Genomic DNA, 22,224 nt, shown 5'->3' on the forward strand with positions numbered 1-22,224 from the left:
ATATGGAATTTCCATTAAGACGTCTATGCTAGCACTTCAGGAAGCAGAGGTGGAGTGGACACCTTTCCAGTGCAATGCAGAAGGACTGTAACCACTCTGATACCAGGGCAGTGGTTTTGGCACAACTGAGTGTTGAAGCTACTTAGCATGTGCTCAGTGCTACACCAAAACAGTTGTTAGGTGCCATTTGGGTCTCCTGCAGATATCCTCCTCCTTTTTATGTGCAGCTAGGGTACGTCTAATGTGGCAGAGCAGTGCAGAGTGCAGGCATGACCTCAGCAGCCCCCAGCGCCTGGCAGTTTGACACTACTCTTTCACTCTCTTCTACATACAAGCACTGAGCTTTCTTTCCTCCATCTGTTATAATAGGTTGAGTGTGTGTTTGATGCCACCTAGTGTCAATTTACAGCAGATCAAGTACATTTGTTTGCTCTGTGATGTATACCTTACTGGGATAAGAGCAGTCATGCAGCTGTGTTTGTGGATTGAGCTGCAGGAGGGAAATCTTGCCTGCAAGATTGGTTACTGGTAGATTATAGCAACAAAACACTGCCAAACAGCACGCTGGAATACTTAAAGGGGAAAAGTTAGAATTTATGCTCGGGAAAGAGAGGATGATACTAAAGCAGCAAGATTTCTAACTCATTGTGGTAAGCATTGCAATAGATGTAAGCTAAAGAGGCTAGGTGTGTTGTCTGTCTGAGGGATGTTAGGGTGAAGTGAGGACTCACACTGTAAAGGCCAGGCAAGGCAGTGTGGCTAGTTTTTATCATCCTTATGGTATGACTTCTCTTCTCAGGTCTCCTTCATCGTCCAAGTCCTGGCCGTCCTCTGCTTGCCATAGAAGCCCCCCCAGGAGAGAAGAAAGACGAAGAAACAGAAGCTGAGGACCAACTAGAGGACAATACTGCCCTTGCTGTTGTTGAAGAGCACATCTTCGAACACTTGCCTCCCAGACTGAACCAAGGTATGATCCAAAGTGAGAGAGCCCAGGCAATCTTCCTGTGCTGCCTGGTCCACTTCAGAGGATTACTGGGATCTGAGGGTATTGCTTGTGGCTGGGCTTGGCCATACCCAGGGATTGAACTGGCACCCGCTGATGTTTAGATGGAGTTGGGGCCTCTTAGATAAAGTTGTGGCTTGCCCTGGGGAGGCTGCATTGGGAGAGGTTGACTCATTTGACAGTATTCTGCATGGTAAGGAGGGGAGGGGATCTTGTTGCTCACTCCTTTGGGAGTCTGATAAAGCTAAGAGCTGCTGTTCTCTTCTGTGCTCAGAGAAGTACTACCCTGAGCAAGACTTCCTTAAGAAGTGGAAGGTGGAGAGGGGAGACCTCAGGCTGGGTAACTTCTGGGGTGTGGCAAGGAAAGGGATATAGTCCCATTGCTGGGATTCAGCCATGTTCTCTTCTGTCTTCAGCTCTTCTGGAGGCTTGTGCTGAAAGAAGAAGTTTCTTGACTGGTATTACCAACATGCTGCCTATACGTGTGGCCACAGCAATGATGGTCCCCTATATGCTGCCTCTGGAGTCTGCAGTTTCCTTCACTGTCAGGTAGGTCTTTGGCTGGTTCCTTCAGTGATGTTCTTCACAGTGCAGCTGCATCCAGCGATGTAGCTGGTGGAGCATGAATGGACAGAGAGTAGGATCCTCTCTAACACTGCAGTGCCAGAGTTCTGGGGAAAGAGTTCCTGCTGCTTACCGGACATGAGGGGGGAAAAAAAATCAACCCAAAACTTTTCCTACCTTCATGTGTCATTTAGCTACAGCCAATATTTGAAGCTTGCAGGAAGACGTCTGTGTGCTGGAACTTTGCCCTAGAAAATGGTGGTAAATTTTGGAGCCTTAAGAGAGACTTCTGAACTGGGAGTGCAGCGATGAAAGTAGAAACCACAGAAGAGGTGGAACCACTGGGGTGAGAGGTAGTGTAGTCCCAGCCATTTCCAGCCTCTACACTTACATGGCTGGGAAGGCAAGTCTGTCAGACTTGTTCTTAGTGTGAAGTACCCTATGAAGAGTTTCTGGAAGGAGGTAGTTCGTGATAGAAAGGCTTAGGGAAAAACCTTTCCAAATCGGAAAATGGATGGAAAATACGGAAAGTGCAGACACAAAATGTGAAGAATAAGTTCCTGGCCTGTCTCATCCTTCACAGCTTCTTCCCCTTAATTCTTTGAATGGTAGTGTAAATGGCTCTTAATGCATTTGTCACTAAAAATAATGACTAGTCATTGATAGGAGGCAAAACTGGCATTCTTTCCATCCTGTTCTTTTTCTGGCCCAACTGATGGTTATCTCCTGCCTTTTCCCAGGTTGTTTGAATGGCTTCCTGATATCCCTGAGGATATTAGATGGATGAGGGAGCAGATGACTCAAATCTGCAACTATCTTGTGAAGAAAGCCAAGAAGAAACTGGGCAGCCATCTTTCAGCCAGGTATGGCCGGTGTCCTCCATGGCGCTGTTCTGGAGAACCCCTCCATTTCCCTTTTCACCTTTGACTTCTACAGACTACTCCATTGGAGCAGAGCAAGTAAGGCACAAATGGACCAGAAGGATTTACTGCCCACTCTAAAATGCAAATCTGGTCCATGGTCTCTTGGCTTCCTTAACTGTTGGGTAGACTCAACACATGGTCTCCTTCCTTCTTCCCATTGCAGGGCAGACCCTGTAATGAAGCTGTTCCTATAGCAATAGGGCAGAAGATGTAGGTCTAATTAAAACAATATGCCAGCTTATTCTGTGCTCTCTGTAGAAGACAGAGGTGCTTGTCTGTGTGGCGTTTGCTGGCCCAGGGTCCCCTGGGCTTCCAAGAGCTACTTGTGTTCAAATGACATTTTCTGCCTCAAGATCTAGGCCTGGTTTGGGGTGGGGAGGCACTAGGGCGGCCAGCAAACACTAGAGGGTTTCAAAATAAGACACGGCGCTTTGGGTCTGTGTGTGTGCCTCTGCTTCTGAATTTAACTCCCTGCAGTGAGCTGTGGCTTGGGGCTGAGGTAAGACTGTTGCGTGAATGAGGATAGGAAACTGCATGTTACAGTAGCAGGCAGAGGGTCCCAGCTGTGATGCAGATCCTAGTATGAAGGAGTGATTCTTACCCACAAGAGCTCATGATCTGAATAATCAAGAGATGTGAGGGGGGGAAAACAGGCATGCACACAGACTTCTGACTAAAATCATTTGGTAAAACAAACTATCTGTATGGTTCTGGAGCTCTGGTCTGGTGACGTGTTCAAGTCTTCCCAATGTACTGATTCTTTGCATGTGTTTGCCTTTCAGGCTTTACTATCATCTCGAGCTTGGAGGGCCGCAGAGCCTGCCAATTTCTTCCACATCAGCTTGTGGTGAAGCACTGCCTGTGTGGTTGAGAAGCAACCGTTCTGTGTCTGATGTCATGATGAAGTGGGAGGAGTACCAGCGCCAGCTCTTGCTGGGCTTACTCTGCATCAACGTGGACATGCAGGCTTCCCTCTTCCCTCGGGAAGGGTTTCAGATAAAGCTTCCACCTCTAGACTGTGCAAAAGAGTGCCTGCCACTCTTCTGAGCCTGCTGCCATGAGGGGATGAGGGTGGGTGGGAAGGGGAGTGGACGTAGGGTGGGACCAGTCTCATCCCTCAGCAGCAGGCTGCCCTGTGCTCCTGAATATGCTGCGAAGGGGATTTCCCCAGGATGGAGACTGGTGGAATTGACTGTAGCCATTTGTTGCCCACTGGGCCAAGCAAAGGATCTCTGTGTTCAAAGACACACACGGGCTGATACCTTGCTCCAGACTGGTGTTGAGGCCTGGCCATTGCCCATGGCCAGGCTGATGCTGATCCAGCTGGGCTCTTCCAAATAACGCACTTTGAATTGACGTTGGCTTTTTACCGCCAAATAATCAGGACGTAGATGACGCTCTCAAGTTCATACAGTTTTAGCTTCCTTTGTTTTTTAGAGCGTGAATCTTGGTTTTTCTTAAATCATCTGACATCCCTTAGCTCTTTGTGCTACTGAAAGATGAAGTAGCCTCTTGCCAAACTGATTTTTCTCATGGCTTCCAAATCTCCTCTTGACTTTCTTCTTTGCTGAAGCCACATCCCTTCCTCTGTCCCTTAACTGCATCCCCCCTGGAAGCCAGAACTGGCCTTGCTGCAGACTGCACTGGGACTGCAGAAATGTAGAAGAGTTATGTATTTGTGATTCATGTTGTTGTGGTCTCTCCTGTTTTGATTTTTTGTCCTCGTGGAACTGTTGCAGCTTGAACTCTGACTGTCAAGTAAGTCATTGAGCTTATTTTAAAGAAGTAATTTTGACTGAATTTTTTTCCAGGGAAACGTGTAATTTGAGGCCCCATTCTTGTCACTGTGAATGGAATTAGTGTGGGGTTGCCCTGGAAAAGCTCAGCCTGACTATCTTGGGATCAGCTTAGCAGCTGAAGCAATGTGAAGTGCTTGTAGGAAGGTGAGATTGTGCAGGGCATGTTATTTTTGAGTGGCTTGTGGTGGAGTGCCACAGCAAGTGCTGGGGAAGCGGCCACATCTGACAGCGGCAGCTCCTTAAGGGACCGTACAACTGAAGGAAATTCCAAGTGGATGGTACAGAAGGGATCTCCTGCCAAGCTGGAGCTTAGCTCTATTTGCTGCTTGAAGAGTTTGGATGTTGAGGCTCTGGAGTGAGAAGGATTTAGGCTTGTAGCTATACCAGCATCACAGCTTGCCTGTCTTGCGTTGTGGCTCACAGGTACAGCTCTGCAGCTGGCCATAGCAGGAGCATGAGAAGTGGAAGTGAAGTTAGGAGTGTTGGTGCACATGCAGCCTGCTTGGAACTGGTTGCTTTTGTCTTGTCCGTTCAAGGACCAGAGCTAGTGGGTCTGTAGCTTGGCAGGACTCTGCCTTGTAAGGTACTGCCTTCTCAGTGGTGGTCTGGTTGTGACTTGCAGTGCAGAAGCGTGAACTCTGTTCCTCACAGGGTAAGATGTGGCTTCCTGTGGGGATTGCATGTACTTAAACTTAAGTCCTCGCACTATGACACAAAACCAGCTCCTGGTATCTTTTTCTGCAGCGTGTCTAGCTGCATGAGGCATCTTCTACCTCTCCTAGCACAAACAGTATGCAACTGGCCAAAGCAAACATATGCTGTCTTTGTTGAGGGGCAGGACAAGGTATCTGAAGCCGATTACATAGCGTATACGTGGAATAGTGATTTATAATAGACTCTCTTTTGCACCTTTGATTTAGAAAGGGAAAATAATCCCAGAAGTTCTACTAATAGCCGGACAAAGTAGTGAATCTGCTCAATCACATCTGCACAAGCAGTGTGGGTGAGGTGGTGGGTGCTGTTTCCTACCAGCACAATTGTGCACTGGGTGTGGGTTTGAGGGTTTGTGGTGGAGACTGTGATAAGCATCAGGACTTTTCTGCAGTGGCCATTGCAAGCTGGGAGGCAACAGACTGCGGTGTGGTGCTAACCGACTGTCTGGGAGACACCAGTGCAAATATGAACTTCTGACTTAGAATATCACCCCACTGCCCTTCCTGGATGTAACCTAACAAGGGCCTGCATAGCTTATGAAGTGGGCCTGCACTTATGCAGTCAGATTTAGTCTTAAGCTTCACATATTTAAGGCAATTAGGGAACAGGGAAGTCGCTACAGGAAGAGGAAAAAAATGGAGGATTCTGAAACCAGAATAGGAATACTGGGTTATAAAACAAGTCAGTCTTACGATTCTCTAAAGCTTGCAGAAAAAGCTTACTGCTAGATGGATATAACTCTAATCAAAGTGAACCAGCAACAAGCTAATGTCAGTTAGTGGGAACAGGATGAATTTGATGAAAATTGGGATTGAGAAAAGGTGTTCATTTTGTGGTTTGGTGTGGGATTTCTTTTCTTCCACTGCTTTGGGCTACCTTCTTTGGGGGAATGGCAGATACACAGCTGCTTAGTTTGCCAAATGCACGTCTCTTGTCCCTAATGCACAGAGAGCAATTGGCAGGAACATACAGATCTTTAGTGGCAAGAATGAAGGCATTTCATCCAGAAGCAAAACATCTGTGAGGGGCAAAGCTGGATAAGGAAAATCCTGTGCTTAGAAGCTGCTGCCCTTTTGACTCTGCCTTGTTTGTGTTAATATATGGGTGGAGAAAATGATGCAACTATTTTTATTTTTTTTATCCCTTCTTCCTGGACTAGTAAAACCACTGAGTGATTATGTAAACCACTAAACTATGAAATAAAACTGTCTTGGCAACAGAGTGCACTCAGAAACTGCAGCTTGGCACCCTTATCCCCTGGATCTCCTCTGTTCTCCTTTTGCATCAGAACTGACTGGGCCGGTTCCACTGTCTTCCAGTGCTCTGATCCAGAAGGCGTGCTGATTCTGGTCTGTGCATTTCAAGACATAACTGCTGTGCCTGGTAAAAGGCCTGAGTTTCATCCTGTCTTTTACTTCATCTGTCGTTTAGCTTATTATGTTAATCACTCATAGAGAAGCTTTTGTACACTTCAAACTGTAACCACAAACCAAAGCCTGGCTTTAAATATAAAGGTCTAACTCTTCAGGGAGGAAACTCCTGTTTTCCCTATGCTAATTTGCAGGGTGTGAACGGATACTGGGAAAGCACCACTCTGTATTAATCCTTTCTTTGTCTGTGTTTATTCACCAAGTGATGCAATGGCTGTTGTGTGATAGCTTGTTGGCTTTATAGATTTAAGCTCTGATAAAGGAACTGCAGATCTGTCAAAAATATCCCAAACTACCCTATTCTTCCTTAAGAGAAGTTTCATGCATTTGTTTGAAATTCTTGCCGCTCATTCATCACAGATTACAAAGGATGAAGAAAGTAGGGAAGATCTTGCCTGCTGATGCAGGAAAAGACCTGTGGCTACTTTTGAAGCATAGCTTTTTGTTATGCAATGCTACCTTGTCTAGATCAGACCCCATTTCTTAGAAATCCCTGGAAACCTTGTGATAGGATATGGAGGGGTTTATTGTGATAGTGCTAACTGGAATTCTTCAAGCCTTTGTTCTACATGTACCTCCTGGCACGCATTACCTTCTGGGTAGCAGTTGCTGATTAACCTACACTTGTCAAGTTCATAGGAACAAGATTACCATCTGTAGCAGTCAGTCCCTTCTTCAGCAAAATGTGTGGCTAGACATCCCAGTGGGTAGTTGCCAGGGCCTGTCTTTTCTCCATTATACAGTGGTTGAGAGGTCAGGTTCCTGGACCAAAAGTTCATCTTGCAGTCCATGTCCAATTGTCCTTACAGCATTCACTTGAACTCTGCAAGAGTCACAACCCTTGCTGTTTCTGCTGTTTCACATAAAGGGTCTGTGCATTCACGAATCCACCTTTTTTTTTTTTTTTTTTCCTCCTTCCTGTGACACAGATACTACCTGCTGCTTTTAACAAGACTAATGGTGAACTTCTTGTGCATCTAACCAGCCCCTAACCTGTACAACACTGTAGAGTTGTGTTATGTTGTGCACAACAGTCCGTGTCTATGGCATGCTCTGTAAGCCACGACGTGTGTGTGGTATGTTGGGTTTGATTTGCTGCCTGCCCTGCTGTTAATACTGTTGCAAGCTGATTTTCAAGGGGTAGGAGAAAATACTTCACTCCTGACCACTATCTATAGGACCTAAGTTGTTTGCTTGTGACTTGGAGGGCTGTGTACCTGCAACACTCAGACCAGAGAATAGAAGAGGATCTGTTATCTGCCAGCACTGGGGTGTCCCTAGTACTTACTGTATATTCCCCAGTGGTTTTGTCCATTTTAAAAAATGAATCTAGTAATTCACTCCTTCCTCTGAGAGAAGAGCTCTCACTTTCTCCAAAGCGGGCGTGGGAGAAATACCTGAAACTCCGCGTGTTTCCCTTGGGGGCCCATTTCTGCTAAACACTTGCCAGATCTGGTGGGTGGCAGGGCTCAGCATTGCCAAAGTCAGAGGACCTTGCCAACAGTTTCCTCAAGCTTTGTTTCCGTCTTTCCCCTTAAATGATTGAGAGAGTGGACCACCTCACCTGGCTGCCACATCTGCCAGTTTGTTTGTGCCAAACACAGCTTGTGCCTTTACAGTAGTGGGCTCTGGCCGGCCAGCCTGCCCTCCGTGTCCCTGCAGTGCCTGCCTTTGAGTGCAGCAGCACTTGCTCCCCTCTCCGCTCCCTCCTTCCCCTTGCCTATCAGTGGCACATTGCTCTGTTTCCAATCTGCAGGCAGCTGCACTGGGACAGTCTAACTGCATCCATCCCACTCTGTGGATCCACATTATCCCTTCTGCACAGCGAGGGGAAACCTCTACTTCCAAACATAAGACTGAGAAATGTAACTGAAATAAATACCTCTCTTTTCTGGGGTTTTCTCTGGCTCTTGAAAACAGCACCTAAAGCAGCTCTTTGAGCTCAAAGGGTCCTGGGACTCGGCTGCTGTCGCTGAGTTTGAGAAGACCCTTAAGCACACAACGCACATGGAGATCCTGTGGAAGTTACTGATGTCAGAGCAGCAACTACACCAGCAATAGCATACACAAGTCATGTATTTACATGGCAATGTCACTAAGTAGTGTTCACAGTCACTTTAAAAGTTCAGTATTAAATTGTTGATGCTTTTTTTTTTCTCCTGTTTCTTTTTTCTAATGTTTTGCTGAAGAAAATGTAACTATTTATTTTGGCAGAAATATACCTTCTAATAAAAAAAATTCTCAATATATTTACCTGTCTGTGGTAGGTTGCTTGCCTTGCCATTTAAAGGTTTATTAAATATTTTTTGAAAGTACTGTGTGGTGTGGGTCTGTTTTGCTGAGCCCTATCCTGTTCAAAATCCTCTCAGGGTAAACATGCATCAGCATGTGATGAATGGGGCATTGACCTAGAGGTAAAAAATGGTGCGTTTTGGCCCAGTTCTGACTTCCTCAAGCCAAAATACCCAAATTACGTTAGTCCCTGTTTCGTTGGAGCTTCCGGATAGACCCTGGTTTCCAAGAAGAATTAAGCACCATCTTGTGGGAACTGCAGGTGCTTGGCACCTCTCAAAGGGTTAGTGAAAAATTATTCACAAATTTGAAACTCTCCCATTCGGGGGCATCCCCTGGGGGAAATTGAACCCTGTTTCTTAACACCTCTGCTTACCAGTTGGTGGGAGAGATGACCCTGGCTGTTTTGGGTCTGTCTATTTCGGTTAGGTACCAAGGGATGCCCTGGCTGTTGCGTATGTCTATTTCGGTTAGGGACCAGGGGATGCCCTGGTGAGGCTCCAGCTGGGGTGCAGGGGAACCGGCGGCCCTTGGGCTCCGGGAAAGCCCCGGGAGCCGCACACCTCTCCTCCGGGACAGCAGGCACCGGCATCCCCAGGGACGGGGAGAACACCACCACAGAGGCTGGGGTTTGTTACTGCAGGTCTCTGGTAGGTCCTGCGGGGCTCGGGCTCTTCTTCTTTTCCTAGTCTTTTGACCGCAGTAAACTGTAGAAAGATGCTTTGTTATGTGCTATCACAGGACGGGCGCAAGTGCTGTAATCAACTATTTAGCATGCATCTGATAAAACAAACAGCTTTTTTCAGCCCTAAAGACAGGGAAAAAACAAACATCCCAACTCGGTGCCGTTAATCGCCGAAGTTGCTCTTTCTTCCACACACCAGCCGGGGCGCCGGGCGATGCCTGCGGCTCTGCCGGGGCAGCGGCTGCCCGCAGGGACCGGCTTTCGTGTCCTGGGGGCGGTTTAGGGTCGGGGCTGGGGGTGGCTGCGGCTAGCTGCTTCTCCCGGGGGGCGGGAGGAGGCGGCCGGCGGGGGGAGCCGGCCCCGGCGGCGGCCGCCCCGCTCCCCGGCCCGGCGCGGCCCGGCCGTGCGGCGGGGTTTCCCTCCCTCATTTCCGGGTCGGGGCCGCCTCCAGCGCTAACGGCGGCTCCGCTCGCCCGCTCCCCCGGGCAGGGCGGCCGCAGGTGCCCGCTCCGCTCCGCTCCGCTCCCCCTTTACCGGATCAGGTAAGCGGTGTGAGGGGCTCCTCGGGGCGGGCAGCGCCGGCAGCGGCGCCGGCAGCAGCGGGGCGAGCGGGCGGGCTGAGGGCGCTTTGCCCCAGGGGACGGGTCCCCTCACTGTGGGGAGGGTTTCCCCTATGGCGGCTGCCCCCCGCCATGTTGTACGGCCGAGGTCGCCCGGCCCGGCGGGCGGGACCCCCTCAGCGGCCCGAGCCCGCGGCGGGAGCCGGCGACGAGGCGGAGGGCGAGGTGTTGGGGAGCGGCCGCCCCAGCGAAGGGGCCCCCCGGCGCCTCCGCCTCCGCCTGGTCGGTCTCCCCCGTCCCTCCCCTGCAGTGTGGGGAGAGGGCAGCGGAGGGCTGGGGGGCTCTGAGGGAGTCCTTGCCGGTGCAGAGCGACACACCTGCCTAGTCTCTAGCTGTCGGTGGTCCCTTGCCGGCAAAGGACGGGTATGGAGGATCCACGTTCCGGTGCAAAGCCGCCTTCTCTGCCACATGCCGCTCCTCAGGCGTAGCAGCAGCTGTGGCCCTGGGATGGGGAGAGCTGCCCTGGTGGGGTCCGGGCTGGGGGGCTGCCGTCCCTTCCACTTTCTCCCCTCTTCTGTTGCTTTGAAGTCTGCAGGCTCCTGTGGGATGGATTTCAGGGGCTTTGGTCTTGTGTGCTGCATCCGCATGGAGATCTTTTATTTTCTTGGGTTTTTTTCAGCCTCCTCTGTTCAGGGAGCGTTTTTTCTTGCCGTGATCCGGGTGCAGGTGACACTGCCGTGGATCCCTATGGCAGCTGCATTAGTGCTGCTTCCCCTTCTCTTTGAAAGGAAAAAATACCAGAGCTTTCCCTCTCCTAAGACTGCAGCGTCTTTCTCTTTAACATCCCGTGCGCATGGGATGCACTTTGGTGAACTTCTGTGTTGATCCTCAGGTCCTTCCTGTAGGACTTCCTGAAAACAGCCAAGGGGAAAAGAGGCCAGCGATTGCCTGCCTCGGACACTGGGACATGACCGTGCTCAGGAATATCCTGAGGAGGCAGGATAATCCAAACACAGCTTGCTTGTTTAGACCCGTTGAGTCTTTGCTTATTCTGTTGGAGATGATGGCTGTTGTGCATCAAGGGGCTATCAGAGTACCAGTAACTTCTAGCCTTGACTTGTTCAGGGGCAATTGCATCTTATTTTTTGTGTTCTAGAGCTGTATTTATTTCTGAGGATCATATAAGCAGGTATATACAGATATGTATACACACATCTCCTGAGGGCTACAGAAATCGCTTTTCTAGATCAACAGTCAGTCAGTCTAGTCTGTCCTTCCACTGGCCAATTCAGGTGGTCCAGAGGAGGTTCTGAGAAACTGCGATGGGTTGGAGTAGAAGAATCCTGTCTTTGCTTGGGCATCTTGCCGCACAGAGACTGATGCGAGGCCTGAGGCATAACATTTTAGGATCCTTCATAAGACAGTATAAAATCTCTCTGAAGCTACCTTGCTGGGAAAACAATGTTGTTCTCATTCTCCAGAGCATCGCTTTTCTCGTGGTCCCTCTGCTGTAGCAAGCTAAGCTGGTAGTAAAAACTGTCTGATTGGCAAGTCTGCTTGGCTGTTTTGTCACCATTAAATAGGAAAATTTCTCCCTCCACCACAATTCGATGCATCCAGTGAACGAAGACCCTACCATCTACTGATCTGAAGATTGTATTGCAAAGGAGGACTCTATGTGGGGCTGTCTTTGGCAGCACACAGACAGTGCTGGGGATCTGCTGTTACTCATGGTTTTGTCAGGCGGCCTCAGAGAATAAACTAATGCAATGAGGACAATTGTCAGTAACGTTAAACATATGGGCACAGCTCCATGCACAATGTTCTTCATGGTCAGAGAGCTTTACAGATATTGATCCTTATGTACAATAAACTAGGTTTGGTTTCCATAATAGAGCCCACATGTTACTCACTGTCTAAATCTTTTTGATTTGATAAGGCTGCTTTGAGGACTGAATCCTCCCATCTCTCCTCCCCTGCTTGCAGGAGCTCATCTCGCATTTAAAGACGGTGTCAAGAAACTTCAACTGTAGCAAATGCATTGTCTTCCACTGAGCGGAGCAGCGTCTTCTCTGTTCCTGCCAGACACCTTTGCTTGCTGTCCATATAAAATCTGAGGTAGAAATACTTGGTTTACTTTGAGCGTCTGAATCTTGAATGGTCTGTTTTGTTGTTGCATCAAAATAGCGGAATTGCAACGGTTAGTAAGGCTTTCTGTGCTTTGTCACTGTGTATCCGTTGAGGTATGGGTAGCCCAGTAGCTTGAAAGGGAGATGCTGCTGTTCTGATTACCCCCTCTAATATTTGTCTAGCGATGTTCTCTTTTCCCCATCCTGCATCCTAAAGCTTTAGTTTCTTGACTGATGCTGAGAAGGATTTCCCTATGCATGAACCTAATTGCACATTCTGCTAAGCAAACCCTACCTCTGCAGCTGTGCAAGCGGCACTGGGGTGGATTCACTAAGTATTCCCTGCCTGCTTCTGCTGTGGCAACGAGCATGATGTGCTCTTCTCAGGCCATGCGTTCAAAAGGTTTGCCAGCCCTAAGCTTTTAAAAACCATCAGCCAGACATTTAAAAAAAAAAAAAAGTGCCATGGAATTACATATGTGGAGGGTTTTTTTGAAAATCGTGTTCTTAATTTGAATTTTTATGCTGATTTCTGATTGTCTTGGAGATTTCTGCATGTCTGTATAAGCTGCCAAGAACACTTGAATCTCAGTATTTCACTTGACTGCAGACTTAGGGGCCTCAAATGGAATAACAAATATTGTGAGCTTTGTGAGACAATGATGCCAAACCTCAGGTTAATGTCTGTTGTGGGTTGTACGTAAGTTGTGGTACTGTGAACTTTAAAATGAAGTCTGGAGCCATGGTGGGCTTTCCTGTGGTTTGTTGGGGTTGGGGTGACATGATTGAGAAGCCCTGCGGACTTTTTAACCAAGTGTTTTTCTCTTAGCCATGTGTCACAGAGCACTAAAGCAGGAACAAATACTGTCTTGTGCTCTTAGAGACTGTGACTTTAATTGCCGGTTTGTTTTGGAGGAAATGGGGTATGGTACAATGCTCTGGAAGGGTACAGTGCTCTCCTCTGGTTGGCATAACTGGAAGAAAATCTGTCAAGTAGTAAGACTGAGAGCAGAGAGGCTTGTAACATCCCTGCTTTCTTTCTGTCTAGTGAAGTGTGTGATTGCAGTTAATTTAGCAGAGATGCCATATGAAGGAGGACCTGTTGTCCCTTCGTCTCTAGTTTTAATCTCAAGACTTCATATCACTTTTCTGCACCAGTTAATGCCCCCATCTATGTGGAAGGGACTACTTGGATCAGAAGGATGTTTGAGCATTACATACACCTGAAAGCCCCACAGGAAAAGTTTGTGTTGTTCTGAGGATGGCAGGAGACCTCTAAAAATGTGACTCGGAGCCCTGAACCTCCTGACACCTGCTGTGGTGGTCCAGTGCTGTCTGGGCATGGGGCTGTCCCAAGCTTGTGATGCTGGTAAGATCCTGGCAGAATGCAAGGATGTCACCATTCACAGCAGATGATGCATCATGGGCTGAAACAACCTGCGTTTCTGAAGACGAGATGAGAGTATGAGTAAGGGGAGAGCTCTTAAGACCTCTTCTACAGCTTTTTGAAAGAATTAGCCTTTAGCACATGTGCTGGATGAAGGCTAAAGCAATGCAGTGACAGCTTGAAAAACGTCAAGTCCAGTTGTAGCTCTGCGATTGAGGTAACAGTAGCTGTTTATTCCTTCCTATCTCAAGCTCTTCAAAAGAATAACCAGCAGGATATCTGCAGACTTTTGGAGGAGTAGGACTGGTAGCTGTGGTGTTAAAAATAAATTCGTGGAATGTCTAAATATGTTATTTAGGCTATGGGAAGCAAACCTTTTTGGGGAAAAAAATCCAGCTATGTCTAGGCATAGCTAGGTGACTCCAGCCTCTGGAAAAGGAGAGTTAGAAGCAGATTGCAGACTCGCAGGCTAGCTGTAAGCCCTTGGCTGGGTGTAGTGGGAGCTTGGGAGAGGTGCAGGTGTGGGGAGGCACATCTAACACATAATACAGGAGAACTTGGTGGCCCTCACTGTTGTAATAGCTGAATACCTCTCTATCGCATTCAGCAAAACATCTCTGAGTAAGAGTCATGCCTTTATCTGCCTCAGTTTCCCCTCTATGAAATGAAAAGGGGGAAACTGAGCTGGGAATTTAAGCTGTAGGTGACCTGTAGGTCGACAGCATGACGGATGTTGAAGTCTTCTCTCTGGACAAATGTTCTGAATTCCTGTAAAATAAAATCGACTGGCTTATCTATTGGCAAGGACTGGCGTGGCTGTCCTGTGTATAGGGAAGGTGAGCTGTATGCCTGTGCTAGCAGCTGAGGTGAAGGCGAGATGTGTAAATATTGCTGAGCCTTATTTTCCCCATAACTCTTGCTTGTGGACTAAACGTACGGTCACTTGTGTGGTGGGACAGGCAGGCCAGCAGAGCCATCCTGCTCTGGTGTGAATCACTGCAGGCTGAAGCTCCTGGCCGCTGCCCAGCTCCCCTCCTTGGCAGATGCAGAGCTGCTGAGCTTTGCCCAAGAAGGAAGACAAGCCACATCACTGCTTAGATAAGATAAAGCCTGACGAAATCCTTGTTACCCTTGGCAGGTGTGGCTAGATACCGGCTGGGATTTGTGCAGCTCTGAGGAATAGCCAGGCATTGCGGCTGGGGGGAGGGTTGCAAAGCCTCTTTAAAACATGGAGACTTGATGCTGGAGCCCAAAAGGGAAGGTAGGTGCATGCCAAGGGACAGCAAAGCAAGGGCCTGAGGGGTGTGAGTGAACAAGCAGCCACCAAGTAACCTGTGGGCAGAAGGACTTCTGTGTGTTCTTGTGCCTGCATCTTGCAACAGACTCTGGGGTTGGTGTGGCGCCATGAGCAGCTCCATCAGCTCGGTGTCGTCTGAGCAGGGCTGTGCGGGTGCCCTGGTGTCTGTCAGGGCTGAGGACCTCTTCAGAGCAGCGCTGCCAGAGCCTCTCTCTTCACCTACAAGGTTTTGGAAGTTCATAGATGTCTGTTGTCCTGAACTGTGCCCTTCTGTCTGAGATCATGGCATCTAGGAAAAGAATTCAGATTTATCAAGGGGAAAAAGGACACGTGTGGATGCCCCCACAAATGCACACGTTTTTTCCATTGCACACTTTGCTCCCGTGCTTGAGAGCTGCCTTCCCTCTTACTCACCCTCTTTGCCACTTAAAGGAGTTTGCAAGATCTCTGCTTTACCTTTCCTTCCTCCCAAACACGTAGCCAGAGCTACGTAAAGTAAAGCATCTGCTTTAGTACAGATGCACAAACCCCTTTGATTTAATGCATTTCCTATGGCACAAAAAGAGTCCTTTGCTCCCCATGCAAATCTGGTTGCTCAGTCAAAGCTGCTAAATGCAAATGGACCACTTATAGCTGTTCCCTCTGGGAAGAGTGGTGTGGGCTTTATGTAAAGCATGAAGATAAGACCTCAGGAGCTCGGAGAGCAGAGCAATACACAGATTTGTGCTGGAGAGAGGTCAGCATGGCTGTAGTTCATTCACAACCTGTTTCCGGACTCATGAGGTGGGATACTAGGCAGGGGGATATCTCAAGCTGTCAGTATCAAAGAAATAAGCATTTATAGAAATGGATTAACATTTACTAGTTGTGAGTGTGTGGGGGCTGGTCGGTTATTCTCTCCCCTCTGTCCTTGCCACCGCCCTGCTGCATCCAAGTGCAGAAGCGGTGCCGACTGTGATTTGGTGACTCAACCTGTTCTGACGCCTGGATCCCTTTCCTCTGTTCAGGTTGGGCAAATAATGTTCAGTCTGTAATCATGCTTGAGAGCTCTTGCTATTGCCCTAGATATGGGGAGCTGTAATGATGCTTACATTGGATTAATCCAATTCGATCTGAAAATCCACTTCTCTGAATAATAAACGTTGCATATGGAGGGTGGTATTCAAGTGTCTGTACTAAATCAAACCCCTTTTTGGCATTGGTGGATGAAGCCTTTTTCTTTTCACCATGTATCACTAAATACACAGGATGTGCAGAATGGTTGAATTAGCATTACTATGGGAACGGTAACTTTTTGTATTTCCTGACCTTTATCCATGTAATGCTAAGGATTCATTAATATACCTCCAAAATGCTATTTATTTTTTTGTGTTCAATAAGCTTTTTTGTTCTGGTCAGTACTAAAAGAAGCTTTATAAAGGACACCAGGAGGAGATTAGAGGCAGGACAGGCTGCGAGGTGCAGAAAAGCGGTTTGCTCCTCTTTTTTGTGCTGTTCTAGCAGCATCCCAGCTGAGACCATGGTTCAATGTTAAGCATCACCCCTGCAGCAACGGTAAACAAAATGGTGAGTAAACTCTCCTGCTCAGAGGCAGGTACTTCACTTGGTCTGGGTTTGTTTGGGGTTTTTCTGCTAGAGCCTGCCCCTCTCCTGGGGGTGAGGCAAAGCTGAACCTGTGAGGAGTGGAGAAATTATGGTCCTGGTCGGACAGGAGCAGGGCTGCCCTCTGGCTGTCCCCCAGATGGCTCGGGGGAGCTCACCGGCCCAGTTAAACCTGTATTAAAGACAAATACGGTTTGTAGTAGTCTCCATGTCCATCTTTTAGTCTGGGTTTTGAAATAACCGTCTTAAAACCCATGGGGAAGGACCCGCCTTTACCTTTGCTTTCTGCAGGTCCCATCATCACTTGCTACTGTGAGGATGGGGCTATTTGGAGCTCCTCTGTTTGCAGGTTGATGAAGTCTCTGCTGTTCAGATACCAGCTGGAGTCTTCTCTGTAGGAATCTGTGGAAGAGTGAGTTTTGCTCTCTGTAGAGAGTGAGCGTGCCCTCTTGTGACTTGTATGGCAAAGCTTGTTTGCTGGGCAAATATTGTCCTTGAGGGCTGACACAAAGAGGCTTTGGGGGCAGGGTTGAGCAAAGGGGATAAAACCGTACCAGCTTGCCAGGGTCTCAATGCGCTCTTTAGTCACCTTCCATGAAGTCCTCAGGCTTAGCTAGTGGGAGCTGACACAGCTCAGGGCAACTTCACGCTGCCTGGAGGCCCTGGATCTGCCATTGAGCAACAAGTCCCCGTCAACATCTCCAACTGTCAGTGGGCAGGGGTGGCTTTGCTTCTTTTTGGGGGTGCTGTGGTATATCGGAGCACTTTGGGCAGTGGCAGGATAGAGGGCGGCATCTCTGGCTGCTTTAGTGAGAAAGTCCTGGAATGTGCACCCCACCTCTGGGGTGTATTTTATGGTGCTTTGGAAAGATGCTCCTTGCACTGTTGTCTTATGCTTTACCTTTGTTTTTTCTTAAGCTCTCTGTGCTTCTCTTTGTGAAACAGGTTGCCAGCTATGTAAAAGAAGTGGAATTAAACTTGAGGCAGGATTCACAGGGGTAGTTTCCAGCCTTGCCCTTGTTGAAATTGGTTGGGAGGTAGGCAGCGAGCTACCTACAAGCACAGTAAGAGTTTCTCACGGAACAGTTTCTAAGTTCAGCGTGAGACAAGGGATCATCTGCTTTCCTACCACTTCTTCCCCTCTTGCCTAAGGCAGTGCAGAAACAAGCCCTTCTCCTTCACAGCTGTGTGTGAGGCAGGATTACAAGGAATGTAACTTGGGAGCTTAATGGCAGGTTTTCTTATGCTGCTTTCTGAACCGATGGCTACTAGCCTATATTGGGAAGGGGATGAGATGCCTAGGGAGCATTGCAAACCACACCTCCTAGCTTGGACCTGCTCCGAAACTTTATTTACAGTGGCAGTGTTTGTTCTCTGCTAGCTTTTTGCTGTGGAGTATACTGCCGGTTCCAGGGAAGGGGAGTGATACTGTCCTGCCGCTCAAGGTATTTGGGGACACCTGCAGAGAGAGAAAATGAGGTTGTTCAACGGGGTGGAGGGGGGGGGAAGAAAGTCTCTCTCATTTGGGCAAGGAATTATTTGAGTAGAGGGAAGTCTGAACGAGTTTGCAAATTGCTGTGTCTCAGCACAGTTTTTCCCTGGGAACTTTCTATTCCGACTTCCTGCTTTTGCTTTAAAGCAGCAGAGTGCAGTGGCATTGCATATCACTGCAGAAAACGGTCGTTATTCCCATGATGGAGGAAGGAAAATTTATTGATTGGTTTTCAAGAGCTGGAGGTGCTTAATTAACAGATGATTAATGCTTCAGTTTGGATCACCCAAGGTCTTTGCAAATGTTGAACTGAAGAAGCTTGCTCTGAGTTCTGATGTGGTTCTGCAGGTGCCTTAACTAATTCTAGTGACTCACTGATTTGGGAAACTGCTGATTTAGAGTAATAGCTGGAATAGTTATATTTTAAAAAGGGGGAAAAGTACGTGCTTAGAATACGTGGGATTGTGATGTTTTCTTATGAAATGGATGTCTCGAGCTGATTAGATTAAAAACTAAGGATTTTCTGCTGCGTACTTTCTGAAGACTTAGAAATTTTTCTTTAACAACATTTGTCAGGAAACTTTCCACTATATCTCATAAGCATACCTATTCCCCGATTTTCTGTAATCCTACATCAGTGTTGCTGCTGTGGGCTTCTGACTCAGTGACAGCCTTTGTCATAGGGGAATATTTCCCCACCCCTAGTAATTTCACCTTTCCCAGAACAAGTTGAACAAAAACACCTCTCAGACAGCATCTGCTTCCAAGTTTGCTTCAAACGCTGTTCCATGCTTTGATTGCTTCTTGCACTAAGCTGTGCCTGGTATGCAGGGAACGTGTGCCCTTCAGTTGCGTGTGTTATCCTGCTTTGTGGGCAAGCATTTCAGGGCTTGTAGCTCCTCAAAACATTCTTTAGTTTTCTGTCTTGTAGAAATCTGAGGCTTTTAGTATTTTGTGGTGCTTGTCCCCCCTGAATGAGAAAGGGATAGGATATTTCTGGTACCTTGTACGAGATCCTGAAATTCTTGGACATTCAGATCAATCCTGTCTTCTTTATGGAGAGGGAGTGGTGACTCCCTGGATCCGAGACTTCACCTGTGACCCCCTCAATGGTCTGACAGCCAAGAGGTGTCAGGGCATGGATTTCATCCTTTTCCAGTGCACAGATTACACTGGCATTTCAGGAAAGGTGTTTTGTATAGCGCAGCCGGGACCTCCTTAGCTCACAGGAAGGGGTGAATCTTTACCTTTATGACCACTATTGTCAGGGTGGATCCTTACGATCAGGGTGGAACCAAGTGTTAGGCATCTGTGCGTATGGCCATTTTCATCTCTGTGAGGCAGAGAATGGGTTTAACCATCTTCATGGAAATTGGCTTCACCCAGCTGCCTCGGCTCTGTTTGTTGTTTTAATAGCATTTGCAGAAAGGTCAAACTGTCCACAAGTCCCATACATCGCTCCTGGGCAAAACCAATACAGCAGCAGCCATGGAGAGGCTTCTCCAGGGAGTTGTGGTGCCTAGAAATCCTCTCCATACTCATTCCTACTTGTTAATCTTTGCAAACCATTTTTGTTCTTTAAGTGCACCTTGCAGATTGAGAGTAGTGAGGTAAAGCTGTTCCCCCTGGTCCCGTTGCTAACATGCAGCCCAGAAAAGATTATGGGGGTGAGATCACTGTGTCCAGTTCTCAAGAGACTGGAGGTGAATTTTCTGGGATGAGGAAAAGGTGGTTGAACTTCATGCATCCCCTCGCAGTTGTAGCCCTCTTGATAAGGAGGTTTCAAGGCTGCAGAGAGCTTGCCGGCTCAGCTGGAGAAGAAATCACTGTCTATGACATGTATTCAGTAAGCAGTGTGACTGGGGGCTTTACCAAAAATAATTTTCTCCCCTGAAAGGGGATTGGGTGGTCTGACGTTCTGGTTTGATGTTTTATGTGTGCATGTGAGTGGTGGGGGAGCTATCTGAAGACAACATAAAGCTATGAGGTTTTGTTTGTATGAGGCTGATTTCAGGATCAAGGATCTTGATCAACAAAGATTAGGCACTTGCCCACTACTGTGAGTTTACACTGTGGTACTTCAGGTGAGATGGCATTGTCACAGGATTACTAGCCTTTGCACAAAGAGGGCACTGACATGGCTGGGGAAAACTTGCAGCTGGCCAGGAGGGGCTTGAGCTCAGGACAGTGGGTGGCTGTTGGGAAATTTAATGAAGAAGTGACAGAACAAGATTGGGAACCAACCAGAGGCAGCAGTCAACGCCTTTCTCATTCATCATCCCAAGGTTGAATGGCAGAAAGATGAAGCTAATACTGTTTGTTTCTCTCTCTTACAACAGAGGTGAGAACTAGTGAAAGGATGCCTAGAGAGGGTGACTGACTTAAACAGTGACTCTGCTGGACAAATGTGCATAGGTAACAGCAGCCCAGGAGTGTTCCTGCTGAGGTCAGACAAGGTGTCTGGCTGTCATAGAAAGATTCAGCTTCTTGTTGGAAAGAAAACTCTTCGTTCTGTTATTACTAGACACCTAGAATCTGAGGACTCAAAGGGAGGTCTGAGTTGAGTTTGATACACACATTATAGGTCTGATGGCAGTGATAGTTGCGGGGAGGAGCCTGACCTTTGGCTGTTGGAGTACCAACTCCAGTTCATAGGACTGTCCTTGGTGAAAATGCAGCAAATGCTGTGGTCCTCTTGGCAGAAGACTCCCTGTACTTCGAGGGTGATTCCTGCTGATGAGAAAGCAGCCTCTATTCATGCTGAGGAATAGCCAACTGAACCAGCACTATGTCTCCAGCAGCAGCTAATGGCAGATACCCTCGTCTTCCCAGCATAAATGTGTAACAATACTTCCCTAATACACTCTTTTGGCGGTTTGTGGCTCAGAAAATTTTCACCGAAACAGATGTTTTGTGTAATGGTCCTTTATGGACAAACTCTGGGAAGAAAAAACCAGACACGTCTGCAGTCCATGAATGCCTGTGATATCCTCAGCATCCCATGTCGGTGAGTCCCATGCTTTAATGGTTTGCAGAGGAGTGCTTCCTCCTGTCTGATGTTCATCTGCCACCACCCGGTTTTGTCTGAGGCTCCTGGATTCTTTTCTTAAAGACGACAGTGACTGGGGAAAATTCTTCACCATCTCTGCTATTCGGGAATTAGTTATACAGGCAACTCCACAAAAAGCAATTTTTTGCATTTAAAGCTTTGTGTATCTATTAGAACTTTTATCCACTTATTCAACAAAAGGCTGTTTCTGCGTAATATAATTTTGCTCTTGAAGTACTTCAAGGACGCTGGCAGAGTGGGTCTAGCATTCCGCCAGCACAGATGTGCTGTGCTTTCAGCTTGAATTTTCTCTACGGGACACCTAGTGTGGTTGCCTTCCTGAGGGCAGGGGAAGGGCCTTGTGTACCAGGCTCTTCCTTGTGCCTCCACTGCTCTCAGGGTATGAAAGAAGTCTCCACAGCAGCATTTCTGCTGACGTGTCCTTGCTGAGCTGCAGCAGCCAAGGTGGTGCTCATCATGTGTCGAGTTTTCCTGGATGACACCTTAGCTGTTCAATAACTAGTGGCATGAACCCCACAGTAGCGCGATGACTTTTGGTTGTTGTCTCTGGCACAAGCTGCTCTGCATGCAAGTGCTCCCTTTGCTAAAGGGGCAGGTAAGGGAGGAGGAAATTGCCAGTGATGTTCATTTAAACAAGCTGAGGAGCTGCCTTGGATTTATGTAATTTCCTGTAAAGACTATTTGAAGAGCTTTGAATGCCAGCTTAGATCTGGAGCTTGTCTTCCTTATGGAGTGTTCCTGTCTGCCACACCAGCCCCTGGAAAAGAGGAGCAGAAGGGAGAAGGGGTCTCCTTTGCTTGGGCTCCCAGTGCTCGGTTTTCACTTTGAATCAAAAATGATACAGCGTGTCTGATGTCAAGTGCCAAGTCCTCTGTCTTCTTGCTTTCTTTTCCCACATCTAGACTGGCAAAGAAAGTTTGTTTGCATCCCGCCTGCCTGCCTTGCCAGTAGGTATCACCAGCAGAGCAGAGCACCGACTCTGTGGTCAACGTGCTTGGTGTTATGCAGGTGTAATCTACCTACTGATTGCTGAGCCCAAAGCAGCATCTACCTTCAACTTCACGACACTGTTAGCAGTGTTCAGCTAACATGAATAAAGGCTATATTATCTCTTTGCAGCTAAAATATCCTGTCTTTCTCAATTATGTTCTTGAGCTGCTTGTCCCTGTCCTCTAACAACCGCATATTTGTGGTAGAACATGAACAACAGCGGCAGCAGTGGGGAACTTGAGCAGGAGCTCAGGGCCTTTTCTACTTGACTAAGTGAATGATATTTA

General features: G+C 47.8%; 2 protein-coding genes across 14 annotated transcripts in view; both read left to right on the top strand.

Annotated features, from left to right (window-relative positions):
* The window catches only part of PNPLA2 (patatin like domain 2, triacylglycerol lipase), a 28,735-nt gene extending 22,485 nt beyond the window's left edge, over nucleotides 1–6,250 (top strand). Inside the window, exons 6-9 of the mRNA XM_074585601.1 lie at nucleotides 800–967; nucleotides 1,420–1,552; nucleotides 2,308–2,430; nucleotides 3,273–6,250. Coding sequence (XP_074441702.1) covers nucleotides 800–967; nucleotides 1,420–1,552; nucleotides 2,308–2,430; nucleotides 3,273–3,537 — 689 coding nt within the window. The 3' untranslated portion in view covers nucleotides 3,538–6,250. The remainder of the gene's footprint in view (nucleotides 1–799; nucleotides 968–1,419; nucleotides 1,553–2,307; nucleotides 2,431–3,272) is intronic.
* A 3,570-nt stretch (nucleotides 6,251–9,820) lies between these two features.
* CRACR2B (calcium release activated channel regulator 2B) overlaps nucleotides 9,821–22,224 on the top strand; it is a 48,220-nt gene continuing 35,816 nt past the window's right edge. For 9 of the 13 annotated variants that reach the window (XR_012586811.1, XR_012586808.1, XR_012586810.1 and 6 more), the window contains exon 1: nucleotides 9,821–9,952. The gene's annotated coding sequence lies outside the window, so the exon portion shown is untranslated. Of the gene's footprint in view, nucleotides 9,953–11,953; nucleotides 12,089–17,764; nucleotides 17,831–22,224 lie in introns of those variants that run through there. The other 4 variants (XR_012586809.1, XM_074585607.1, XM_074585604.1 and 1 more) reach the window with 3 other exon arrangements.

Source organism: Larus michahellis, chromosome 4 (assembly GCF_964199755.1).
Source record: "Larus michahellis chromosome 4, bLarMic1.1, whole genome shotgun sequence".
In the NCBI taxonomy this organism is placed as follows: Eukaryota; Metazoa; Chordata; class Aves; order Charadriiformes; family Laridae; genus Larus; species Larus michahellis.